This window comes from Conger conger, chromosome 4, assembly GCF_963514075.1.
Source record: "Conger conger chromosome 4, fConCon1.1, whole genome shotgun sequence".
Taxonomy (NCBI): Eukaryota; Metazoa; Chordata; class Actinopteri; order Anguilliformes; family Congridae; genus Conger; species Conger conger.
Window position 1 is genome coordinate 29,005,635 of NC_083763.1, and position 24,068 is coordinate 29,029,702.

General features: G+C 40.2%; 1 protein-coding gene across 2 annotated transcripts; it reads right to left on the reverse strand.

The window, feature by feature from the left end:
* Nucleotides 1-23,321, reverse strand: LOC133126958 (hypoxanthine-guanine phosphoribosyltransferase-like). Of its 2 annotated transcripts, XM_061239503.1 has the most exons (9): nucleotides 23,128-23,321; nucleotides 22,248-22,354; nucleotides 18,637-18,820; nucleotides 9,850-9,915; nucleotides 5,983-6,000; nucleotides 3,185-3,267; nucleotides 2,618-2,664; nucleotides 2,394-2,470; nucleotides 1-592 (listed from the first exon to the last, which is right to left on the reverse strand). In XM_061239503.1, exons 1-9 carry the CDS (start codon nucleotides 23,176-23,178, stop codon nucleotides 545-547), a joined length of 681 nt encoding a protein of 226 aa, XP_061095487.1. In that variant the 5' UTR covers nucleotides 23,179-23,321; the 3' UTR covers nucleotides 1-544. The 2 variants fall into 2 exon arrangements, with proteins under 2 accessions (XP_061095487.1, XP_061095488.1); XM_061239504.1 differs by lacking the exon at nucleotides 9,850-9,915.
* Between the last annotated feature and the right edge of the window lie 747 nt (nucleotides 23,322-24,068).

Genomic DNA, 24,068 nt, shown 5'->3' on the forward strand with positions numbered 1-24,068 from the left:
TCAGTAAGAAGACAGACATACATTTATTTACAATGAATTCAGTGTAAATTAATTGAATGAATCTTATTAACCTGTAATTAGATATTATATTTGTATTACAACTATTAGATACAAATTTGAGCCACACAGCTTTAGAATAATGCATAGGTAGTAGTTCATCCAGCCATTGGACATCACAACATACAACAGGCTTTAAAATACAAGATAAACTCAATAAACCGCTAATAAGCTGAAGAACAGGAACATATTTAAAATGGCACATATCTAAATTAATTTCACTGTCAAGCAAGCACACGGTATACAGCATGGAAAAAGTTCACAATAGCAAAGCTAGTTTAAAAAAAACAGAATTTTGTACATTATTTAACTTTTTTGCAATATCAAAGGCACATCAGGAGCACTGCTATAGTCTGGAGTATATAATATGGCTGCAAAATGGTTTGAACCAATCCTCAGAGGAACACAAATGGAACAAATGTGATTATGTACTTCCTTTTCACCGAGTTTCAGTGGTAAGTCCATAAGACGCTGCTGTTTGTGCTCCTCAAACCTTGTACTTCATCTTCCCTTGTTCACTGATTACACATATATGCTTTGGGGGAGGGAGGAAGAAAAACATTTTCAATTCAAATATTCAGTTACACATAAGGCACTTCAACGAAATATGTGAAATATGTTTAACGCTGCGTCAGCTTAAATAAATCACATTAAAGGCACGGTGCTCATCTCGCATGGATTATGCATTTTGCCAAAAACATAAAGAACAGAACTATGTTGGCTATAGATAGGTAATAGATAATGGAAGGAAGGAGAAGATTGGAACGTCAGATGAATATACTGCAACGTCAAAATATGTCATAAGTCACCTCTACACCATTGTGGACCATACATGCTTTTCATTTTGTTGCCAAATGTCTTGCATACACTTTAACCACTTTAATCTCTTGCATACACTTTCACGTATGTAGTTCCTGTTATACAAATAGTTGTGTAACAGGAACTACATACGTGACATGACATCTGCATGATTTGGAGAGTGCCAAATCCTGAGAGAATAACCAGTTGTCGTTAAGGAAGTTTAAGAATAATATAATGGAAACAAAATCAATCATCTATTAATCCCTGATATCAGTATGCTTTTCCTGAAGCTGCAAAGCCCTCAAGCTTTGCTTCTGTCGGATAAGAAAAGCTGACCTTTAACATCCCAGCATTTAGCCTTCCTTCCAATATATGGAATCAATGCGTCACAGCAGGATGCCAAGTTTGGAAAACAATGACAGAGAGATGTCCAAACCCACTTTAGATAATTACCACAGAGCACCTCACAGATAAGCACCATGCATTTTATTTGGACGTTTTTTGGGAAGGAAACTTGCATTAGTTTCAGAGAGACAGTGAGTCTAATGCCATTTCAACTAAAGAACCGTCCCACCATTGATACATGCTGTTACCCACATTAATGCCTTGTATAATATAGAATGTGAAACCTCAGTGAAACTTGAATTATCCTCGATGAAAGTTATGATATGACTAAAATTCAATAAGACTGTCTATATTGTTTCTCCATTGGTTGTGAGTTGAATGCCATTGCACGTATTAATAGGGTTCAAAATCAATCTGTATGCATACTTTCTGACTTCCTCCTTCATATACAGTATCTATGTTGCGGAGCATGATGGGAATGACTTACTAATTATAAATACCACATCATAAAGCAGATCATTTCATATTTCCTGGAGTTGGAGTAACTCATACAAAGTCGGATAGAAGGGTGAGAGGGCAACACTATTAACTATGAGAAAAACTAACACTGATTGATTTCAAAAGTGAGTGAGTGAGAAATATGTTCAAACTTTTTGGCTCTGATCAAGCTTTTTTTGGCTCTGCTGATTGTACACTGTGATACAGTTATTCTTTCTGATTGGCCAATAATGGTTTTGGCCGGGCATATATTCATAGTATATCAGTATATATTAATTTATTAATTATTCATTATTATTATTATTATTATTATTTGGATAACAATTTACAGCACCTATGTTGTTTTAGTCCTCTGCAGCAACTGGTGAATTAGTAGGTGGACAAAAATAAGACCAGCTTGTTCGCGTGCGTTTTGGGAAAACTGGATACAGTCTATATGTAAAACATGTGCGCAGTGTATTTGCTCATGCAAATTCACCAGAAGGAATACCTGTTTGGTCATTTCAGTTCCCTTTAGGTCAGGTTTCTCATGAAGAGAAGCAGACTGTCCGTTCCCTTTTGTTTGTTGTGCTTAAGTTATGTTTTTAACCACCACATGCTTGGTGCGGGACATGCAGGTGTCTTACAGACACCAATTCATTAAATAATTTCAAGAAACAGTGGGATTTGATGTGGTCAAATTACGGTCTTACATTGAGGTCTCGGAAATATTCATTGTAGTCCAAGGCGTAACCAACGACAAAGAGATTTGGGATTTCAAATCCCACATCTGTTGAGACAAACAGAAGAGAAGATTGCATTTATCTGACAAAGATTATTAGGAAAATTCAATCTTAAATTAATTATATTTGTTTCAGGAAACAATTCATGTTCTGACAACTAGTACAGTAAAATTATGAAAATGAGAGCTACACACAGTCAGGAAGTCTTCCCACTCCATTGGCCACCCTCTTCACCAGCAAACTGAAACACAAACAGTGGAATACTCACAACACCGATCGGGGTTAATAGAATGTGGATAGGGTGTTGTCATCACATTCTGCACAGAAACTGAAGATGAGATCCACTAATCAATGGGCATGTGGGTAATAAGCAACAGAATGGAGATTGGAGGATACATTTTTAGCTATACCTATTGAGTCCCTGGCAGTATCTAAGAGGAATAGCCAGAAGGTACACTCTAATCATTGTTGGTATTGCTTTACTGTACTGGTATCAGTCAGTAGACTTATTTACTTTACTGTAGCTGTATCTCTTGGCTGGTTCCTGCAAAAGGTAATGACAATAACATCCTATCCCTTTATTAATATCCTTGCAGAAACTCAGAAAATCCTGAGTGTCATAGCACAGCATGGCTTCACAGTCTCTAAAAAGCAGTGAACTACTGCAAATTTTTACAACACTCTGTTGAGAGTGCCAGAGGGACAATGACATGCCACCAAAGCCTTTGCCCTCAAAGGCATGACCTCTGGCCCACACATACCCGGCTACTCTCACCATCTTCGGCTGGAAGGCCTCAACGTACTTAAGAAGTGCATTCATGGTCTTTCCGGTGTCCACTATAGCCTGCAGGGAGAGAGGACATAGTAATGACCTTGTGTGTATGTGTGTGTGGGGGTGTGTGTGTGTGGATGTGTGGGCATGTACATGAGAGAGAAAAAAGAAAAATAGATGAGGGACCTCTAAAAGCAAAAGCCGGTATAAGACCAAACCACAAACAAAAATAAAAGACTTGCTTATATCACATACCAGACATTTCAAATCATTCATGACCTATTGTTCACCCCAAAACACCCGCTCCTTCTGTTCTGAGAAACAAGCAGCTATAATGGATCTTTTTTCTGCTGTTCACACATTTGTCATGTGTTTTACCCAGAAATTCTATCGACAGTCCCCTGCAAAAGTATTGGAACATCAAGGCCAATTCCTTTGTTTCTGCAATATACTGAATACATTTGAGGTTGAGATAAAAAAAGATCACGAAAACACAAGAAAACGAGACAAGAGTTCAGAATTTCAGCTTTTATTTCCTGATATTTACACCTAGATGTGTTAAGCTATTTAGAACATAGCACCTTTGGTATCAGACCACCCAATTTTTAGGTGAGCAAAAGTATTTAAGTGAATATCACTTAATATTTGGTAGCAATCCCTTGCCTGCAATAACTGCATCAAGCCTGCAACCCATTGAAATCAACAAACTATTGCATTCTTCTTTTCTGATTATTTTCCAGGTTTTTACTGAAGCCCCTTTCTACTGTTGTTTGTTTCGGGTGGGGGAGGTTTCCCTTCCATCTCCTCTTCAGGAGTTGAAATGCATGCTCAATTGAGTTAAGGTGACTGACTTGGCCAGTCCACTCTTTCTCCCTAATGAAGTCCTTTGTTGTGTTGTCAGTGTGTGTTGACTCATTGTCTTGGATCATGAGCAGATCCCTTCTTTCCCCACATTTTGGCCTTTCCATCACTTTGGTAGTGGATAATCTTGGTCTCATTACTCCATAAAACTTTGTTCCAGAACTTGTGTGGCTCATCTCTGTACTTCTTTGCAAATTGTAATCTTGCCTTCTGATTCTTACTACTGATGAGTGGTTTGCATCTTGTGATATAGCCTCTATATTGCTGCTCTCTTAAGTCTTCTTTGAATGGTTGATTGAGATACCATCACCCCTGCCCTGTGGAGAATGTTTGTGATGTCACCGACTAATGTTTTGGGGTTTTTCTTCAGAGCTTCCACAATGTTTCTGTGATTAACTGCTGTTGTTTTCTTTGGTCAACCTGTTTGAAGTCTGTTGCTCAACTCGACAGTGGTTTCTTTCTTTTTCCAGACATTCCAAATTGTTGGACAAGCTATCCCCAATGCTTGGACAACGTCTCTGATAGATTTTGCCTCTTTTCTAAGATTCAAAATGGCTTGCCCAAAGACAGCTCTCTGGTTGGTTTATCTTTTCGAACACAAATGGACTCTTCACAGGCAAAACCCAAAGCTAAAACCAAGAGTAGACATTCAGAACTATTTATTGTTTAAGAAATCAATCAGGTCATCACAGGACACATCTGGGCAACAAGCAACACCTGCAGTCACATGTTCCAATACTTTTGCTCACCTAAAAATTTGGTGGTCCGATACAAAAGGTGATATGTTTTAAGTTTCTTAAAAAAGAAAAAAGAAAACAGGAAATAAAAGCTGAAATTCGGTCTGTCATCTCATGTACATATTTTGACTCAAAATCAATTGTCTTAAGTGTGTACCAAAAACAAATTGACCTTACTGTTCCAATACTTTTGAAGGGGATTGTAGATCATAAAAAGTATGATGACACAGGCAGGAAAATGTCCAAATGCCATGGTAACAAATCTCACAACTCGAAGGGAACAGTTGAGGTGAGGAGACCAAATGGCTTTGTGTAATTTCTTTGTTAATATAAAACACATAATTATCCCCCTCCACTGTTACAGCATGTGCATCAGGGCTTCTGCTTACCAAAACCAGCCACTGTTTGCATTCATAACCATAATACCCAGGTGATTCTGCAATGCAACCTTTTTTACAAGCTGAGCTTACATAACAAAAAAGACTCATCAATCAGGAGCAATTATGAAAATGTGATAAACTTCCCCATGATCAGCTATCAAAAACACCCTCTAGGATGTCTGTGATGGCTGACAAGGTTTGGAAAAAATGTTTTTAAATAAGCAACCACAAGACCTTATTTCCTTTGGTCTTCTCTGTGGTTTAAAGTTTAAAAAGTTACAACAAACAGTAAAATATTACTACAACACTGAAACTAGGTCAGACATATTAAGCAACAATAACTTCTAAATAGTCGGTGAGGACTGAAATTAGATGATTTTCTTTGACGTTCTTTGCAGCTCCAGTATCTCCCTGTGCAGTATTTCAGATGCATTCCCTTCCATCATTAGATATACAGGAGAAGGGCTTTGACTGCTGAACCAATTTATTTGATACGCTGTCTAAAGTAATAACTATATCCTTTGTTTTCTGTCTGTTGAAAAGACAGTTTCTGCGCTATTTCAAGGGGGAATCTATCTGGGCAGAAATGTCCAATTAACTTTTTTCTCTTTCATGCTTTCTGCAAACAAGAGCCGGTTATATGATTTGTTATGATGGACTTTCTCTGAAATGTACCGTATGTGGCGGGGTATCTGGCTGGATGAAGTCATGAGTTCGGAATGCCACCTTCTTGTACAGTAAATAATGCCACACAGAACAGCGTTATACTCTGTAAAGTGGACTCAAAACATAATGTGAAGTTTACTCACCTCAACAATCAAAACGTTCTTCAAGGAAACAAGGTATGCCAAAGCAAAGCAAAAAAAAGAGAACAAAAATTAGCAACAGCAAGGAAGGAAAATTCATACACATATATAGATGTACAGAAATGACAAAATTCACAGCACAAGTGCAGTATGACTTTATCCAAATAGAAAAGACACTGTTCCCAAAACCATGTGAGCTCTTGTACTGGTTTCACAGTGAACATAAAACTTCTCACATTACTCTACTGTAGTATAACAGAACTGGTTTATTTATATGATATATCGTAATGTTACACCAACTGCAACATTTCAATCTGCTTTATTCTCTCTGTTAATAATTTCAGCACATTTTTAAATACATTGCTCTGTTTAAAGTAGTGGCTATTACAATTAACTTGGCTTCGAATGTGACAGTAAAATGTTAATTGAACTTTGTTCACAAATCCAAGAGGTACACTTACACTTACACAATGTCAAATGTACACCACCAAAACCTGGTGTAATACTTTTACTGGAGTTTTTTTACTCTGTATTTTCCAGATAAAAATATTAAACAACTGAAATAAATGATCTAAAAAAATGTTGTTTAATTTTGTCATTTGGATTGGACTGTTCGCTGAATTGTATAATCTTCTTGCTGTTCCTAATTTTCCTCATATGGCGGCAATAAAATGACATTCTGGACTCCCACTCTAAAACGATAGCTCTTACAGACAAACAGATGCAGGCCCATTGCATGATTCTTTTTACTGATAGTGAGCCACAAACACATCATTCATCAGCGTTAACCCCTTCTCCCACGTTGAGAGAGCTGCCCCTCCCCCCTGTGTTATAAGGTCTTTGTTGGATACAGTGTATCTGGGGACTGAGACTTAAGTACAGAGAAAGAGTGGGCACAATTCCAAGTCTTCTGGGCCTACACCTGATCAGTATTATGTAACAAGGAGGAACAATGTTTTCATAAAAATAAAAAATAAAACCCTGCACAATTGACCTGCTGTTTCTCATTTTGCACACATCCCTGTGTGACTCATTTCGAACGGATCAGCTGATCAGTTCACAACAGACCTGGGTCAAATACGTAACTGTTTTGGATTCAAATATTGTTCTATGCTATACTGAGCTCGTCTGGTGTATTGGAACCTATGAAATATTCCAAAAAAAGTGCAAACCCTGCTTTCTGGTTCTCTCGGTTGGCTCAACTGCACCAGGCAAGATCAATTGAGCGCAGAAAAGTATTTGCATCCAACACAACTACATATTTGACCCAAGTCTGGTTCATAAGATCAGGCAAAAACAGCACTAGATGAGGAAGCACAGCTTCATTCCACCCACAAACACCACCCCCTCCTTCCATGTACAGAACCCCACTCTGCTCACCGGACTGCAGATTCACATGCCATCTGTATTGGACAAAATGCACAATAGCACATAAATAACAGTCCAAACGCCCACACGGAGAGTTATGTAAATGACGCACTGCTACCGATCACGCACGTCGCCTACTGGCAGGACCCCAGGTACATGGAAGCACTTCCTACACCCTGGACATTAGCACAAGGTTTCATTGCAGAGCATTATGGGATTGTGTGACCAAGACTTTGGAACGAGATGGGCAGATTCCACTCCTTCAGTCCACACAGACGAAAGTCCTTGCCGGGTATTTGTTTCACCTGTGAACTCAGCCAGCTGATTTCACCATTTTATTCTACATCGTGGCCGAAGAATTGTGGCAAATCCAAGTGACTGGAACAAAATACTTTTGTTTTGGGTTTTCTGAACCTGTAATGTCAGGCTGGGGGGCAGGCTGTGATTGGCTACCAGAAAATGTAATGGTCAAAGCTGATGCTACATATCCTTCAGTCTGAGAAACAAAATAACCTTTGAATGAACGAATGAATGAATGAATGACTATTACCAAAGCAAAAACTTGACTGAACACAGGCAAATAAACAGAAAGGGAATACCTTCAAACGCATGTGCTGACACACTGGATCACACTGAAGCTTGGTGGCAGAGAACACGCCTCATCTTTCAATTCAGGGTGAGTCACAAGGCATCACTGAATCCACAAGGGCAATCAGAGGACTGTTCTTGCTGACTGTTTTACCCTTTAAATCTTTTTTTTTTTTTATGCATAAACATATCAAGCAACATTAACTAATAAACAAATAACAAAAGCCTGCCCTACAAAGAGATGCAGACTTACAAACAGAACTCAAGAGCTGTAAGCGAGGTTTATCCTGACATCAGAGAGGCCTGTGTCCTCTTGATTCTCTGACAGTATTCAGACTAGAGGGGTTACAAACCATATCCCCCACGATGTCCTAACCCCCAGTACCTCCGTAGTCATCAACAAAACAGAGCTGTGGAGATGAGGTTTCCTAATTTTAGGGCGCATATTAGGTTTGGATCATTCGTTTGACACAGTACATTTGGGGCACTAAAAGGCTTCTAACCCTGTGATATAAAAGATACTGTAAACCAGCTGATTAATACTGCCCTGCGGACACATTGCTCTCTCTCAGCGCAAAGGAGTGACTCATTCTCACCCAGGCAGAGTGTTAACCAGAATAACAAAGTATCCTCTGTAAGAAAACACAATGACAAGGAATTTAAAAAAAAAGAAATGTTGACCACCGGGGGACCCCGAGTCACCTCTGGCCAAACAAAACAGCTGTACTGAGACAGACTTTCAGTATTGTGCGTGTGTGTGTGAGTGTGTGCGTGTGCGTGCAGGTGTTTGTGTGTGAGTGTGTTCATTCTCAATTGTGTGTTGTGTGTGTGTGAGTGTGTGCGTGTGCGTGCAGGTGTTTGTGTGTGAGTGTGTTCATTCTCAGTTGTGTGTTGTGTGTGTGTGTGTGTGTGTGTGTGTGTACTGAGGAGTTGGTATTCAGCGGTCTGAAAACCTGATAGGCATCCTAGCTATGCTATCTCTCAGAGATCCAGCCTTACCCAAGATGACATTTATTTCTGTGAGAGAGCTCCTCCTTGTGGATGGCGACTAAAATTGCAAGGATATGACATGCCAAACCAAAAATTGAAGAACAGATTTAATTGAATGAATTAATGAATGCCCTAGCACTGCTATTCTGGAAATTGGTCAAAGACACAATGATGTAGTCTGGATCCAGAATGTCTCTGGATCTGTCTGCGTTCTACAAACACTACAGACCTCTCCTTGACCTGTCTCCACTGGGCCCATCCCTTCACATCTGCCCTGACTCAGTTGGAGACCACAAATATCATTGAGCAGGTATGATCTCACGGTCAAATACAGAGGGGAGTCAGCATCACACAGAAAATGACCTCAGCTGTCCCGATCATAGTTTGTTCAAAGAGCGACCGAGATCAAAGAGGCACCATTACTGTGTTACTCTGAAAACTATGCTAGCATGAATCCAGAGCACTATGGCTTTTTGGGGAATTTTTGAAAAAAGATTATTCTAGAAGCTTTTCACCAGAAAGCTGTAAACTGAAACCTGAAAAGCAGCCTGTAAACACATGTATTATCAGTAAAATAAGTTTTCTTCAAGCCAGATAGTTTATGCACACAGTTCTTTGATTAAATATTTGATATTAACAGAGCCAAGGGAATAAGGAAATATAATCATGCTAAAGAAAAAAATAAAATTTGTTTCTTCATTAGTTTCTTCCCACTGTTTTATATCATGTATTAATACATATAAAGTGCTTACCACCATATATTGTGTTCTCATAATGAGAATGACATCCTACCCACCAGCAGTTCTATATTGTGCAATTACTGCATGCAATATTGGTCACCTTGCCCATGTGAAACTACAGTATGCTGCTGGTTGAATGCAGCCTCACAACAGGGCAGCCTGTCCCAAACTCTGCCATACATACCTTCCCACTGAGGACAGAGAGATCCTCCCCACCCAGGATGTGCATGTCTTCAGTGGAATGGTCATTCTACAAGAAGCACACAGGTAAAATCACAGGGCTGCAATGAACACATTTTGCTGTTTGATGAGATATGATATGCCCCATTCCTGACAACTTTGAATGTCCTTACATTGACTGTTATTGCGAAAAGCATGCATAGGATTAGAAGTCCTTTTGTTCGGAACAAAAATGAGCCGACTTGGTTTCCAGTCAGTTCCTTAGCAGGAGGTCAAGCAGCTCTCCGATGTTGTGATGTAATCGCTGTGCTACTCTCTGATCTGCTGCACTTAGCCACAAGCAGGCCTCTTAAAGGAGATTTCTGAACAGTGGGAATTCACCAGGGGCGCCATGTGGCAACTTGACCCCATTTTCTTGACTAGAATAAGCCCAGAATGTGGTGGTCTCTTCAGTCTAGATTCACTGATCTTGCAGTACAGCATGTACAACATTAGAAGCTGACTGTGTGTTTGCATGCGAGTATGTATGTCTGTGCCCTGCTGTGTGTATGTGTGTGCCTCTGTGTGTATTTACAGGGGCCCCAGAATTATTGGTATACTGATAAATATGCACAGAAAATGCTGCATAGTGTTGTGCAAATATTTGGGCACCCCTGGTCAAAAAGGGTTTTACAATTAATATCTGCATTACATTACATTACATTACAGGCATTTAGCAGACGCTCTTATCCAGAGCGACGTACAATGAAGTGCAAATCGAACACAGGGACAAGTGCGATGGGGACCCTAGAGTGAAATGAACAGAAGCGAACCTCACCTCTAAATGGTTAAACATGACACATTTCTTAAAGTTTTAATGCAATGTCAATTTTATTTACATTTTTTATAAATAAAAAGGAAAAAAGCCCTGGGCAAAAGTTTGGGAGCCCTGTCAGTGAGTACTTTGTAACTGCTCCTGTAACATTATTTCCCCATTCTCATGTTTGGTCCACATGATTGTCTGATTAGATATTTGCATTTACAAGCTGGTGCACATGTCTACCTGATAATGAGATCACTGAGTGTATATTACATTCTGACTGCGTTGTGATATGAGTCTTAGCAGTGTTTTATGAACAACATTACAGGGATGAGAGACTGGCCAGAGGCTAGCGAAAACAAATTTGTCACTGTAGTACACACCGATCCTACTCTACAGTCATCCACACAGGAAGGATTATTTCAGTAAATGAAGATAACAGTGCCATTTGTCTTAATCACGCAGATTTTAACCCCAGAGGTATCAAATATGAAAATCAATTAAATATATGGTTTATAATGTACATGCACTCATTGAGTATTTTATTACGTATTTATTAGACTTATTTTTGGACGTATTGGTCTTCTGCTGCTATAGCCCATCCACTTAGAGGTTTAACGCATGTGTGTTCAGAGATTCTGTTTTGTATACCACTGTTGTAATGTGTGGTTATTTGCGTTACTGTCACCTTCCGGTCAGCTTCAAGCAGCCTGGCCCTTCTCCTCTGACCTCTCTCATTAACAAGGCATTTTTTGCCCACAGAACTGCTGCTCACTGGATGTTTTTTTAGTTTTTCGCACAATCATCTTCATTAGCTCAATCGCAGCAGGCAAAATCAATTAAGCATAGAAAAGTATTTTACAATTACGTATTTGACCTGGGTCTGCTGCTAACACAACACACACTTTCACCTCCATACCATGGTACATTTGGAGTGCTGATGCACTGCAAAGGCCAATGGTCTTAGGGAATGGTGAGCTTGCCCCATTGGGTAGAATTCCCTCCAAGTCTGCAGACACTTCCATCACCAGCAGTCACAGTAACTCAGAGTAGAGTCGTAGCCAATTTCTTTCCACTTGCCCCATAGTGGAGTATCTGGCCTTTCACCACATAGTAATCCATCCAGCTGCTCTGTCACAATGGCACACAGAGACCGGCGAAGCCATCTACGGCTCACTAAACTGACACAACTGCACAAACGTGTTCCCGAGACTGGATAACGGGCCGACAAGTGCGCACACACTGGGCAGTTTTGCGGATGAAGAGCAGCAGATGGGGTGAGGCCAGGACCAGTCACCAGTATCACTGTGACAGTCAGGGACAAGCTGACAGTCATATGGCCCCTCCTCCCAGGTCACATGACTGCCTTCCTCAGGGTGACAGCAGAGGAGAGAGGAGCTCATGGTCTGCACCATGACATCCTCGAAAAGACACAGGTCAGATTTGGAAAAGAAAGCAGAGTAATCCATCGTTAAATGTGACTACTAGAGCAGAGGTCAGTTTCCAAAGCATATTATACCTGCTGCATAAACATCCATTTTAGGACACCCTCCAATTTGACTTTGTTTGTGGGTGTATGGTATTAGTCACACTCTCTCCTGTGTGAATCTGTAACATAGATAAGACTGCGAAATGAGAGAAGACTGACAGATGTTCAATCAAGGAATATTTACTTTGGATTTTAAATACATGCTAATTCAAAAATCTTCTGCACCATTTTTAATCATTTGATATTAAATACTATGTTGTATATTTATATAATGCATTCAAGTTTTATACATGTAAAAAATATATCATTCCCTGCTGTGGGAACAATATTGTAACACAGATAGGAAGACCAGAAATAGAAAATATTATCTGCATGATCACTCATATAAGGGTTGCTCAGGTCCAGGTGATGCATATTAGCTGAACAGACATCAAAATTAAATTCCACATTGCAAGTCTTGTAGAATCATAACCCATTTTTCTCACACTGGGAGCCATTAACACTAATGAAAATGTTGCAGTGAAAAAACCTCCATATATTAAGGTGGGGGTGGGGGTTGTGGAGGAGGTTTTGGAAGTATTCAGTTTCAGTGTTTTTAAACACACCTAAAAAAAAATACGATTTGTAAAAAATTGGGATGAGGTTTCTAGGCAGCAATTTACCGACAATATAAGTATGAAACAGTCTCCTGTTTCAGGAGTTGAATCAAATCTCGGTTTTTCTATGTTACAGATGTGGTTTTGCTACAATGTTACACACATTTTCAGGAAGAATAGTTTTCTTGTATGTTTTATGTGCAGAAGGGACACAAAGATCTGGAATGCTAGCTATCTGTTTGCTCCCTAAGGCTCTTGTTTGGTTACTGTGACTGTCCAATGATTGCAAAATTACACTTCACCAAATCTGTTGTGCTGAACTTGGACATATTTTTCACACCACGGCTTTGATTGAACAGCTGTGGGTGGAAAGTGGTGGGGCTATGGCCAGGAAGGGGGATGGTGCTTCTGGCAGCAGTAAACTAACTACAAAAGATGGCAAAAACATTTCACAACTGCAACCACCAACAGACAAGGCAGAAGCATACCGGTCACTCCAACAGCTTGGCAACTATGAATCACATAGCACTGTCCACCCTGGCACTCTCCCATTGAGGGAGATCATCTCAGGACTGAGTAACAAACAACAGTAAAAGTCAGAGGCATCTTACATACTCTGCACATGAACCCTTCCTGATGCTACTGCGAATCCACCAGATTCAACACAGTGACTGGCTTCAGAAGGTATTCACAATAAAGTATTTGCACACTTTATTGTGTTGTAGATTTCATTTTAAATGGATACAATTTTTGCGCGCATCAGTCTACACTCAATAATCTATAATGACAAAGTGAATACATGTTTTTTGACATTTTTGCAAATTTATTAAAAATCAAAAACTGAAATCTCCATACAAAAAAGTTGCACTCAAAAGTTAGATTAAAGCAGAAATCTCATTAGCTGCCTACTGACAAAGACACATGCAGGGCGATCTTCCACAGAATGCAGCCCAGTTAATCTTAGCCTTTCTCCCCGGGGGCTGAGCGGATCAATAGACACTCTGCTATACAGGGAGACCCAGGACACCTGACAGCACAGCACTTGTGTGGTGGGAATCTAAATTAAATGCTTGATTTAGAGACAAGTATAATTTTGCCTTCTGCACGAAACTTAAGAGATTTGTGTGCCTCTGTCCCCGAACTCCCCCAGCGCCACTGTAGTGCCATTTTTATCTGCAATAGCTTAAAATGTAACCGTTTTTGTTAATTCCTGGAAGTCTAGATGGAGTTTTGTCAGGCCAAGTGTGCAGACTTTCTTGGAGACAAAAGCCCTAACAGCCTCAAGGCATTCATGTGCCGGTTGAAACAGGGCTTTAACATGTCAGTTCCTGTGTAACTACACTGAACGTTTTGACTTGTTGGCTAATTATTGTGCTGACTGTAGTGTTTGTCTGCAGAGTCCGGGTTTGGTATTACTTCATTAGTTGTTGAATCTCCATTGTATGTTTCGCTTATTCTGATTTCACTGTCCAAAAACCAGCAGATTATTGTGATGGTGCATTTGCCCCTAAATCCTTTGTTGCTTCCCTAAACTGTCCCAGCTCAGCAGAGATGTCCATCTCCAGGTGCATGACTCTGGAATAGAAATTGAGGTTTTGAGAATAACATGACACATCAGAATACCAATTGCTCCCTTCTCATTTTGAACAGATCCTTTTTCCTTAGAAGTTCTGCATAGCACAGCTTTCTACCCAGACACTTAAAAACCCTTTTTAATAACTCCCGCAAGTTTGCCACCTTTGGATAACTTGCCTGGCTAAATACCACACACCAGTGTCACAATGTGGATTTTGCAGGTGAAATTGACTGCATTAAGCAACAAGCCTTTGAGGATTGCCAGGTATGTTTTCAACATGCAACTTCTGTTATCTGAGAATGCAGTCACATTGTTGAAATCCACCTAGAACACAAATGGCCACTGCTTGCTAGTGTAGCACTTCTTGCTACATTATCTTGAATACATTGCACTACTACTATATAACACTTTATATTTTCTACAGTATGTGCATTAGCAGCCTACAGCACAAGCTTCTAACCAAGCTGTTTTGCAGAGGAGATTGCCCTCCTATAGACTGCATGTCTATTGAGAAATGAATGATGTAATTTGGGGTTGCAGAGTTTTTAGCTGGAATGGTTGTACTAAAAAATGTGGACACGTGGTAAAGTTGTGGATGACATCTTTCCACCACTCAAAGCTCTCTCGTGCCCAGCTAATAGATGATCTCCAAGAAAACAAGAGTGTTATTTATGTTTTTTGATTGGAAATGTTGTTGACTGCATATGGATGAACTGCAAAATCTGAACCATGAATTCATGATGAATCCAAATGAATCCATCTGTGCACAGTGCAACATATGGATACTGGTGCTCTCAAAGTCAATCAAACAGTTTTGGTTGAAATTCATCATCCATGTTTACTTTCCTATTTCTCCATAGGAAAACAAATTGTTTCATGAGGGTCACAATTAACCACTAACTGTATGTTTAGTCAGGTGATTTGCGCTAATCAAGCAGCTACGGCGACCCCACAAGAACATTGATCGTAATGCAAGTTTAAATCCCTCTGGGTCACATGCTTGAGACAAATGTTTCATTCACTCAGATCATAAAAACACCCAACACTGTGGACAAAAGAGCACTGGTATTATATGAAGGGTACATTTATGACCTAAATATGAAATATATCTGTTCACTAACTGAAGCACTGCAGAACGCCAGCAGGCATCAATCACAAAATGCCGCCATCTGCACTGTGCACATGCAATAGGACTCAGGACACCCAGCCCCAGGAGATAAAGCGCTGAATATATCAATTGTTGCAATCCTTATATAATGCATTCAAGATCATACTGTGGGAGAGTTGTCGGGGTGAGGGTCAAAAGTAAAATATAAACTGCTAAAGCACTAGTCTTTCAACTGGTGGTAAATGGTACCACCATGGTAAATGATCCCTAGTTATGCTTTCTCACAAATATAGCAGGGATTTTTGGTGCACCCTACCTTGTAGAAACTGTAAAACAAATACAAATTTAGTGAGTATATACAGTGCTCTCCATAAGTATTTGGACAGTGACATATTTTTTGTTGTTTTGGCTCACTACTCCAGCACATTGAAATTGAAATAAAACAACTACGAAGTTAAAATGCAGACTTTAATTTGAGGATTTTTACATCCACATTGGTTTTACAGTGCAGGAATTGTAGCCATTTTTATACATAGTCCCATGGTTATTGGACAGGTGTGTTAAGTTTCATCATTAGTTCATGCATCAAAGGGCAAAAGGTTGAGTTAATTCTATGAGTACCATCTGCATTTGTAGTCTGTTGTTATCTCTCAACAAGAGGACCAAATAAGTGTCAATGCTAGTAAAGCAGGCCATTATTAGGTTTAAAAATAATCAAGAATAAATCAAATCAGAGACATAGACAATTATGTGTGTCAAAATCATTGTTGTCATTGTTAAGAATCAAGAACACACTGGTGAGCTCAGGAATGGTAAACGACCCGGCAGACCATGAAAGACCAGTGTAGTGGATGACAAAAGAATCCTTCAAATGGTGAAGAAAAATAGCTTTGTAACTTCAACAGACCTGTAGATCACTAAATGAATGTAGCGGAAACACTGAAGTAGAATGTTCTTCACTGGCCAAGTCAATCACCTGACCTCAATCCAAATGAGCATGCATTTCACTTGCTGAAGACCAGACTGAAAGAAAATAGCCACCAAAACAAGAAGGAGCTGAAGAGGGCTGCACTACAGGCCTGGCAGAACCTCACCAGGGAAGATATCCAGCATCTGGTGATATCTACATTATTACATTACATTATTGTCATTTGGCAGACGCTCTTATCCAGAGTGACGTACAGTTGATTAGACTAAACAGGAGACAATCCTCTCCCGGAGCAATGCAGGGTTAAGGGCCTTGCTGAAGGGCCCAACAGCTGTGCGGATCTTGTTGTGGCTACACCGGGATTCAAACCCCCGACCTTGCGTGTCCCAGTCCTTTACCTTAACCACTACGCTACAGGCCGCCCCTATGGTTTGGAGACTACAGGCAGTCATTGATTTGCAATAAAATATGAAATATGATGACTCTTTTGGTTTGTGTTAATTGTCCAATTACATTTGGTCCCATAAAACTGGAGGGCACTATGTATGAAAAGGGCTGTAATTCCTACATGGTTCACCCAATATGGATTTAAAAACCATCAAATGAACGCTGAAAGTTTTTAACATAATGATTGTCTTATTTCAACTGTTTATTTGCAGTACAGAACAAAAACAACAAAAAATGTGTCACTGTCCAAGTACTTATGCAATGCACTGTATGGAACGTTCTTTCTTAAAACAATCGAGGACAAAGCATTGTTTTTAAATGATGAGTGGCACCCATAGTGGATCTGAACATTTCCAATTTCCATTGGAATTTTGAATGCCAAATTTGAACCTGCAGGCGTCTTAGTGTGTGCTACCAAATTGCGAAATTGTAGACATATGGGGATCTCCAAAAGATGTGGTGTTCTGAACCTGCTGCTTTTCACACCGCAGCTAACAGCCAAACTGGTAGAGAACTGCATCGGTGGAACTTTCATTTGTGGCAAGCAGTCAGCGGGGGAGTGAACCCTCTGAACCCTCCCTTACCCTGGGGGAAGCAATCGCCAGTTGTGCAGGACAAATCTTTTATGAAGGTGGCTTTTTAATAAGTGGAAAGGCGGTCTGTGTATACAGTATATGTATAGTCAGTCACAATCTCCTCAAACAGGAGCTCAGGGGGGTGGCCGAGTGCCTCATCTGTGATAAGAAGTCGCAGCTGCGTGCTCTCTCCCAAACTGAAAATGGAGGTGGCGATGAGACTCACTTGAGCCCCACTGAGAGCAATGTTATTAAACTGAACCCCAGTGAGAGTGATGTCATTAACCTGAACTCCACTGAGAGTGATGTCATTAACCTGAACCCCACTGAGAGTGATGTCATTAACCTGAACCCCACTGAGAGTGATGTTATTAACCTGAATCCCACTGGCAACTGGGAGTGATGGCATTAACCTGACCCCCTACTGGGAAAGACAGTACTCACCACTGCCACACTGGGAGTGATGTCATTAACCTGACCCCACCATTGGGAGTGATGGCATTCACTTCAGCCCCACAGGGAGTGGCATTGTTTACATGAGCGCAACTAGGAGAACCTGGCCTGTGGCAGGAGACACAAGTTATACATGACCTGATCTGCATCAGATGTGGAGAGACACAGAACACTTGCTCCAAACCAACCTGTTTTATTTGGGAGAGCAGCCAAACTTTGTTCCCATTTCACACTGCAGTGACACCCAATTAGGACGATGGGACATGTAAATAACTAAGAATAACCTAATAACAGCCAACTGAACAGGGTCACAGAATTTGGTTGTATGCTTACAATAACAGCACTTACCCCTGAGGTCAATTTGCATATTAATTCATGCCACATTCTTCCAGAAAATATAATGTGTTATACTTGTTTTCACAAAATATTCTTTAAATAGTTTATCTGAGTAAGAGGGCAGATGGCTTTTCAGAGCTCAGACCTCTTCTTTCTCCATTAGAGATTTAAAGAAGTTCCATTATGCACCCCACTGTTTCGGATCCTGATTCAGTTTTGTGCAGCTGTGAGACTGGGTACAGTAGGGTACAGTAATTCCTTACTGACTTGGCCCATTTGCCTAGGGCATAACATTTGACTTGGGAATAACATTCATGCATGGCTGATTGTTTGTGAATTGTAGCTTATCCAACCTGTTTTCTAGTTTGTTCGAATGACCTGAACATGCACCTTTTTGTACACCACTTTCAATAAATAAGATGTAATGGAACGTTATGGAATGAAATCCACAGAAAAGATGTGTGGACGCCCACCGTATACTCACTAAGTAGCTCTTGAGCCGGATGAAGTCGACCCTCATGAGCAGAGATTTGTTGGAGTTGCGGCTCAAAGCCTTGATGAACTCCACCAGGTCAGCACAGAACTTGTACCCGCCCTTCAGCACGCACAGCACCACAATGTCGTGGTCCCCGATATCATCCATTATGTTCCTGGCCAACCGCTCTGTCCTGCAAAATCAGACCCAACAACCACACCACCTTAATCATCTGTCACACTGCCGTTTTGCCCGAACACTCGAGCACTGTCCATAATTGAATTCTGAAGTCACAAAAAACTAGTTAGGCAACTTACACTTAATAGCTAAGGAATGCTAAGGCATTACAATTCCCCTGAAAGAAGAAAAAGATATTCTGTGGCATTTAAACCACCACACACAATGCTGACCTTAGGAAGCAGATACAATGGACGTTATTTAGACAAAAGTCCACTTCTAGTCTTTCTCAGATGCTCTTAAACTGAGGTCAAGTCACAGAGAATACGCATTCCGATCAACGTGACGGTGAGGGAGACCAACCACAGGAGGTTCCTGAAGTCCATTCCAGAGAAAACCCTCCCATATCTCGACTGGTAACAGTGGACAGACAACAAAAAACCATGGCAGGAGACACACTAGACAACTGTCATGTTTTTTTTCTGTTATGTAGACAAGAAGAGATCACACATTTCATACCGACAGCTGTAGTTTCAGCACAAAAGAAGTGGCAGCAATTTTTTCTACTCAGTCACTTCATGAGAATACATAAAGAGGCTGAGCCAAAGTAATTTGGGTTGAGCTGGGATGGGGCATTCCATGCATTTTACCTCACAGGTTAAATTGCTGTAATGTTTATCAGTCTGTATGTATAAATAAAATAAACAAGGAGCCTAATAACAGTACAGTAGATTGGATCAAAATAGTTATTTGTATAACCATTTAAGCAGTAGGCCTTTTGTTCATCTCACTTTTCTCTAAATTATGTTACCAACTCCCAAAGTACCATATATCCTCACGTCATCTACGCATACATCAAATAATAACATGTAATAGTTCTTTTTACACTTTTCTCATATTCAAATTTGATAAATTGTGTTGTTTGTAGGAATTTAAGAAATATTTACATGTTATAGAATGATTCTTTTTGCCAGATGAAATGGCAAATGGGAAAATATTCTGCATAATGCAATGGATGCATATACAACCACCAACGGATGGACAAAAACCTATTTAAGATATTTCTACCACATCGTTTTTCTAAACCAAATGCTTTAACAACCATAAAATCCAGGCTATATAATCTCAAACAATCTCATAGATTGCCATCAAACTAATTTAGACATATCTACTTAATGTAGCAGGTAAGTTCAGTGCTTATGTTATTATCAGTCAGTGAGGAAGTAAGCAAAGAACTCTGCACACAGCGAGAACACTCAAAAAGATTTGGGGCTAGTCCAAAAAGATTCCTGGCTGAAGCCCTGGAAGCCTGGTGCCACTCTATTCTCTCACCCATGAGATTATCAGTGAGAGTAATGATACATGAACCCTTTCATTCCGGTTGTTCTGGTAGTTCTTTGTGGTATGGATTCCACATTTGAGATTCTGTTCCATGTCTACATGATTGCATCACGCAATTTCTGCAGATTTGGCAGATGCACATTCATGCTGCGAATCTCCCATTCTACCACATTCCAAAGGTGTTCTATTGGTTTCAGATCCAGTGACTGGGAAGGCCACTGAAGAACACTGAACTCATTGTCATGTTCATGAACCAGTTTGAGACTTTGTGTCATGGTGCATTATCATGCTGGAAGTAGCCACTAGAAGATGGGTATATTGTGGCCATGAAGGGATGCACTTGGTCAGCAACAAAACTCAAATTGGCTGTGGTGATGATTGATTGGTGTTAACGGGCCCAAAGTATGCCAAGAAAACATTCCCCTAATCATAACACCACCGCTAACAGCCTGGACTGTTGACACAAGGCAGGTCCATAGATTCTTGCTGTTGGCACCGAATTCTGACCCTACCGTCTGTATGCTTCAGCAGAAATCGAGATTCCATAGACCATAGTCTGGCCATTCTCTGTTGCCCTCTCTCATTAACAAGGCGTTTCCATCTGCAGAAGTGCCGCTCGCAGGATGTTTTTTAGTTTTCCGCACCATTCTGAGTAAACTCTAGAGACTGTTGTACATGAAAATGCCAGTAGATCAGCAGTAACGAAAATACTCAAACCAGCCCATCTGCCACCAACAATCATACCACGGTTCATATCATATCATAGACATCACATTTTTTCCACATTCTGATGCTTGATGTGAATATTAACCACTTATATTATAAGGTATAATAGGTACGATTTTTGTGTTAAAACATTTTTACAAGGGGGCCGTGGTGGCGCAACAGGCTAAGATGCAGCAGACTTGTGGTTGCAGTTTGCTGCAGTTGCACACTGGGGACTGGGGTTCGATTCCCGGTCCTCCAGAGGGAGGGACTTGGCAAGGTTAATAGATCGCCACATCTTGGGCGCCTCGGAATCACGGTCACGAGCATGAGACCAGACGGGTGTAGACGGTGTATCTAATACTGAGTCTAATTGAATGAATCAGATGGGGTACAATTGTCTACCACATTGGGAGAAAAAGGGAAAAAATCTGAAATAAATATAAAAAAGAACATTATTACAATGAAATCCCTTCCTATCATTGAAAAAGGCTCACTGACATGTTTACTCTGCCTGTGTTTATAGTCCTTAAATTCGGGTTTCAAAGTGTCACTCTGTATCAAAACATTGTGCAGCTGTACAACAATTCAAGCTCATTGGTTGAGCCTGAATTGTAACTTGAATTCTAACTGCCACAGCCAATGGCGTGGGGGCTTATTCTCGTGTAGCTGCCCAAATTGCACTCCAGACAAGCGATCACTGAAACTCTATATACTATTGGTTATTATCCATACAAAGACTACATACATATCTAGCAACAAGCAAATTAACTGTAGTTAGCTTGACGAATTTACAAATATCCACTTACGATAAAATATAGGCGATACGAACATAGTCGCGATTGCGCAAGCGGTGTGCTTCAGGTCGATATTGGTAAACTCGGGAAGCTAATTAGTGATAGCCAATAGCGGTATTGTTTTTTTTTAACTAGATAAGCAATAGTACACAGCGTTTCAGTGATCGCTTGTCTGTAGTGGGCAGCTACAGGTTCCTTTATCTTTTTACGTGTTCAATCCGTGTTTAGCTAAACCTTTATTTCTCTCAAACTGTAAGTTACAGTTGCATTGTTTGTGGTGGACTATCCTATCTTAGTTATATAGCCAGTTAGTTACGTAGACAAATAACTTACTTGCTCACAATATAGCTGGTTATCGAAAGTGAAAACTTCAAAAACACAAAAAATACAAATAGTGTTGCGTAGCACACCAAGGAGAGCACCGAACTCTATAATAACGCTTTATATTACGCATTATATTCATAGACTGTGGGAAGCTTAAACAGCGTTGTGGTTTGAGGTTGTCCGTTGTTGCAATTCCTCTCTTGACCGTTAGAAGTCCGAAATTACCTGTTGTACCTTTAAACCAAGATGCTCAAGACGGAACTGAATGGACATTACCTGTCCATTATGACGCCATGGGGGATGTAGACGCTTTCTAAATCCCCACAGTAGTGCTCTGGGTAAGTAAAGAGGTCCAAGCTGTAGCCAGGCCAGTCATCTTCGATCTGGGAATTAGCAAATTAATGAGTAAATGCAGAAATGATAGTCAAAATTGTGGCTTTGTGGAAACTTAAATTATACATAAGCATTTCGTATAAAATAGCCCCGATCGTATAATTCAGTCTAAACAAATAATAATAATTTAATAATAATAATAATTTAACTTACACCAATACTCAGTTTCCTTTTAGTTATTGATGGCAGTAGAATTTAGGGGGGATACAAGGCAGTCTTTTGATCTCAAAAACACCCCTTTCGGCAAGTACATAGCAATACAGTTGCGATTTTTTTTTTTTTAAATCGTGCGGTTTATCATCGCAATTACAGTATGACCTGTACAACTTGTTTGACCCGTTTGACCATCCATGTATGGGGATGCACATGCGCCGGATACCGAAGCTTATTAGCTTCTCGGTTTCGATTCAATTTCATTTGCATAGCTCTTTTTACAAAGTGTAATGTAACAAGCATGTTAACAGATATCCGGACCTGAGCTGTTCTCAATAAAGAACAGAGATTGATAGATCGTGTAAATAGTTGTAGTTGTTAATATTGCAATTATCAATGATCCCTTTCGCAAGAAAAACTGACGCTTAAAGAAATAAAGTGCAGTATGTGCAGTCGATTATTCTCAAGATAATGTTAGCTGAACTGCGCAACCAAAAAGTCATTCAGTCTTTCCGCCTCTTAAAAAGGTGTAGGCTATAAACAAACATTTATCAAACCGAGTCTCTAGACCTTCTGACACTATTACCAAGATCGACTTCACGGTATTTACCACAATCCTTCCGTCCCTCTGCGCGGTTTTGGTTGCACAGCTCTCTGTCATGTTTGCTTCAACTTGTAATGTGCCCTGCACACTTCACGGGAGACGGTTTAGCGTTATCACTTCATAAGAAGAAACTGCTCCAGCTTCGCTAAACGGAGGAGGAGAACACCAACGAATGAATCGCAGGGCTCCACCTACCTAGTCCTCACTCAAAATTGGTATGGCATTGGTGAATCCATTGACAGCGCGAGCCTATACGAATCGACACACACAGCTCTCCTGGAGGGAACACATGACTTTCGTGTCATGCTGAAGTTATTAAGCAGATTCAGGTTTTAGTGGCCATTTAACTGGCCAAATCTACTTGGGCTATACGGCTTGAATCTGTAGCAATAAGCCAATATCAATTATTAGCTTAAAAGAAACTAATCCTCTTTGGATGTTTGCATACAATTCTGGATCCCTGTGATTAAATGCATACTGTCTGCAATTAGGAATACACGGCCCTCTATTCTTCTCCATTGCTATGTGCGCAAGATAAGTGCTTGGAAGCCGTAGTTAGGGGGTCTGTCATGATTGAAAATTCCGATCCCCAGCTAAGAATTTGAGATAAAGTAGGCCTACCAACTGCCTCTGCTTGGGATTTAGTACTAATGGAAGGGTCTAGCCCGTTCTTCATCTGCCAAAATAACTGGCTTCATAAATTCTTTCCTTGTGTTGCTTCACACACGGATGGCCACTTTGTATCAAGGCGCTGCTGTGTGCTGGTGGTTGATGAGCCTCTCCTCACCTAAAAGGTGCAACTTCTGAGAAGATGCTATAAAGTGAAAAGGCGTTATAAAATGCAATCCTGACTGTCTTTGTTCTAAAGTGTAGCATTAAGTTGATTGTTGATCTCCCATAATTAGTTTTCCATAAACAGACAGCTGTACCGTAAACTTCAAAACTGT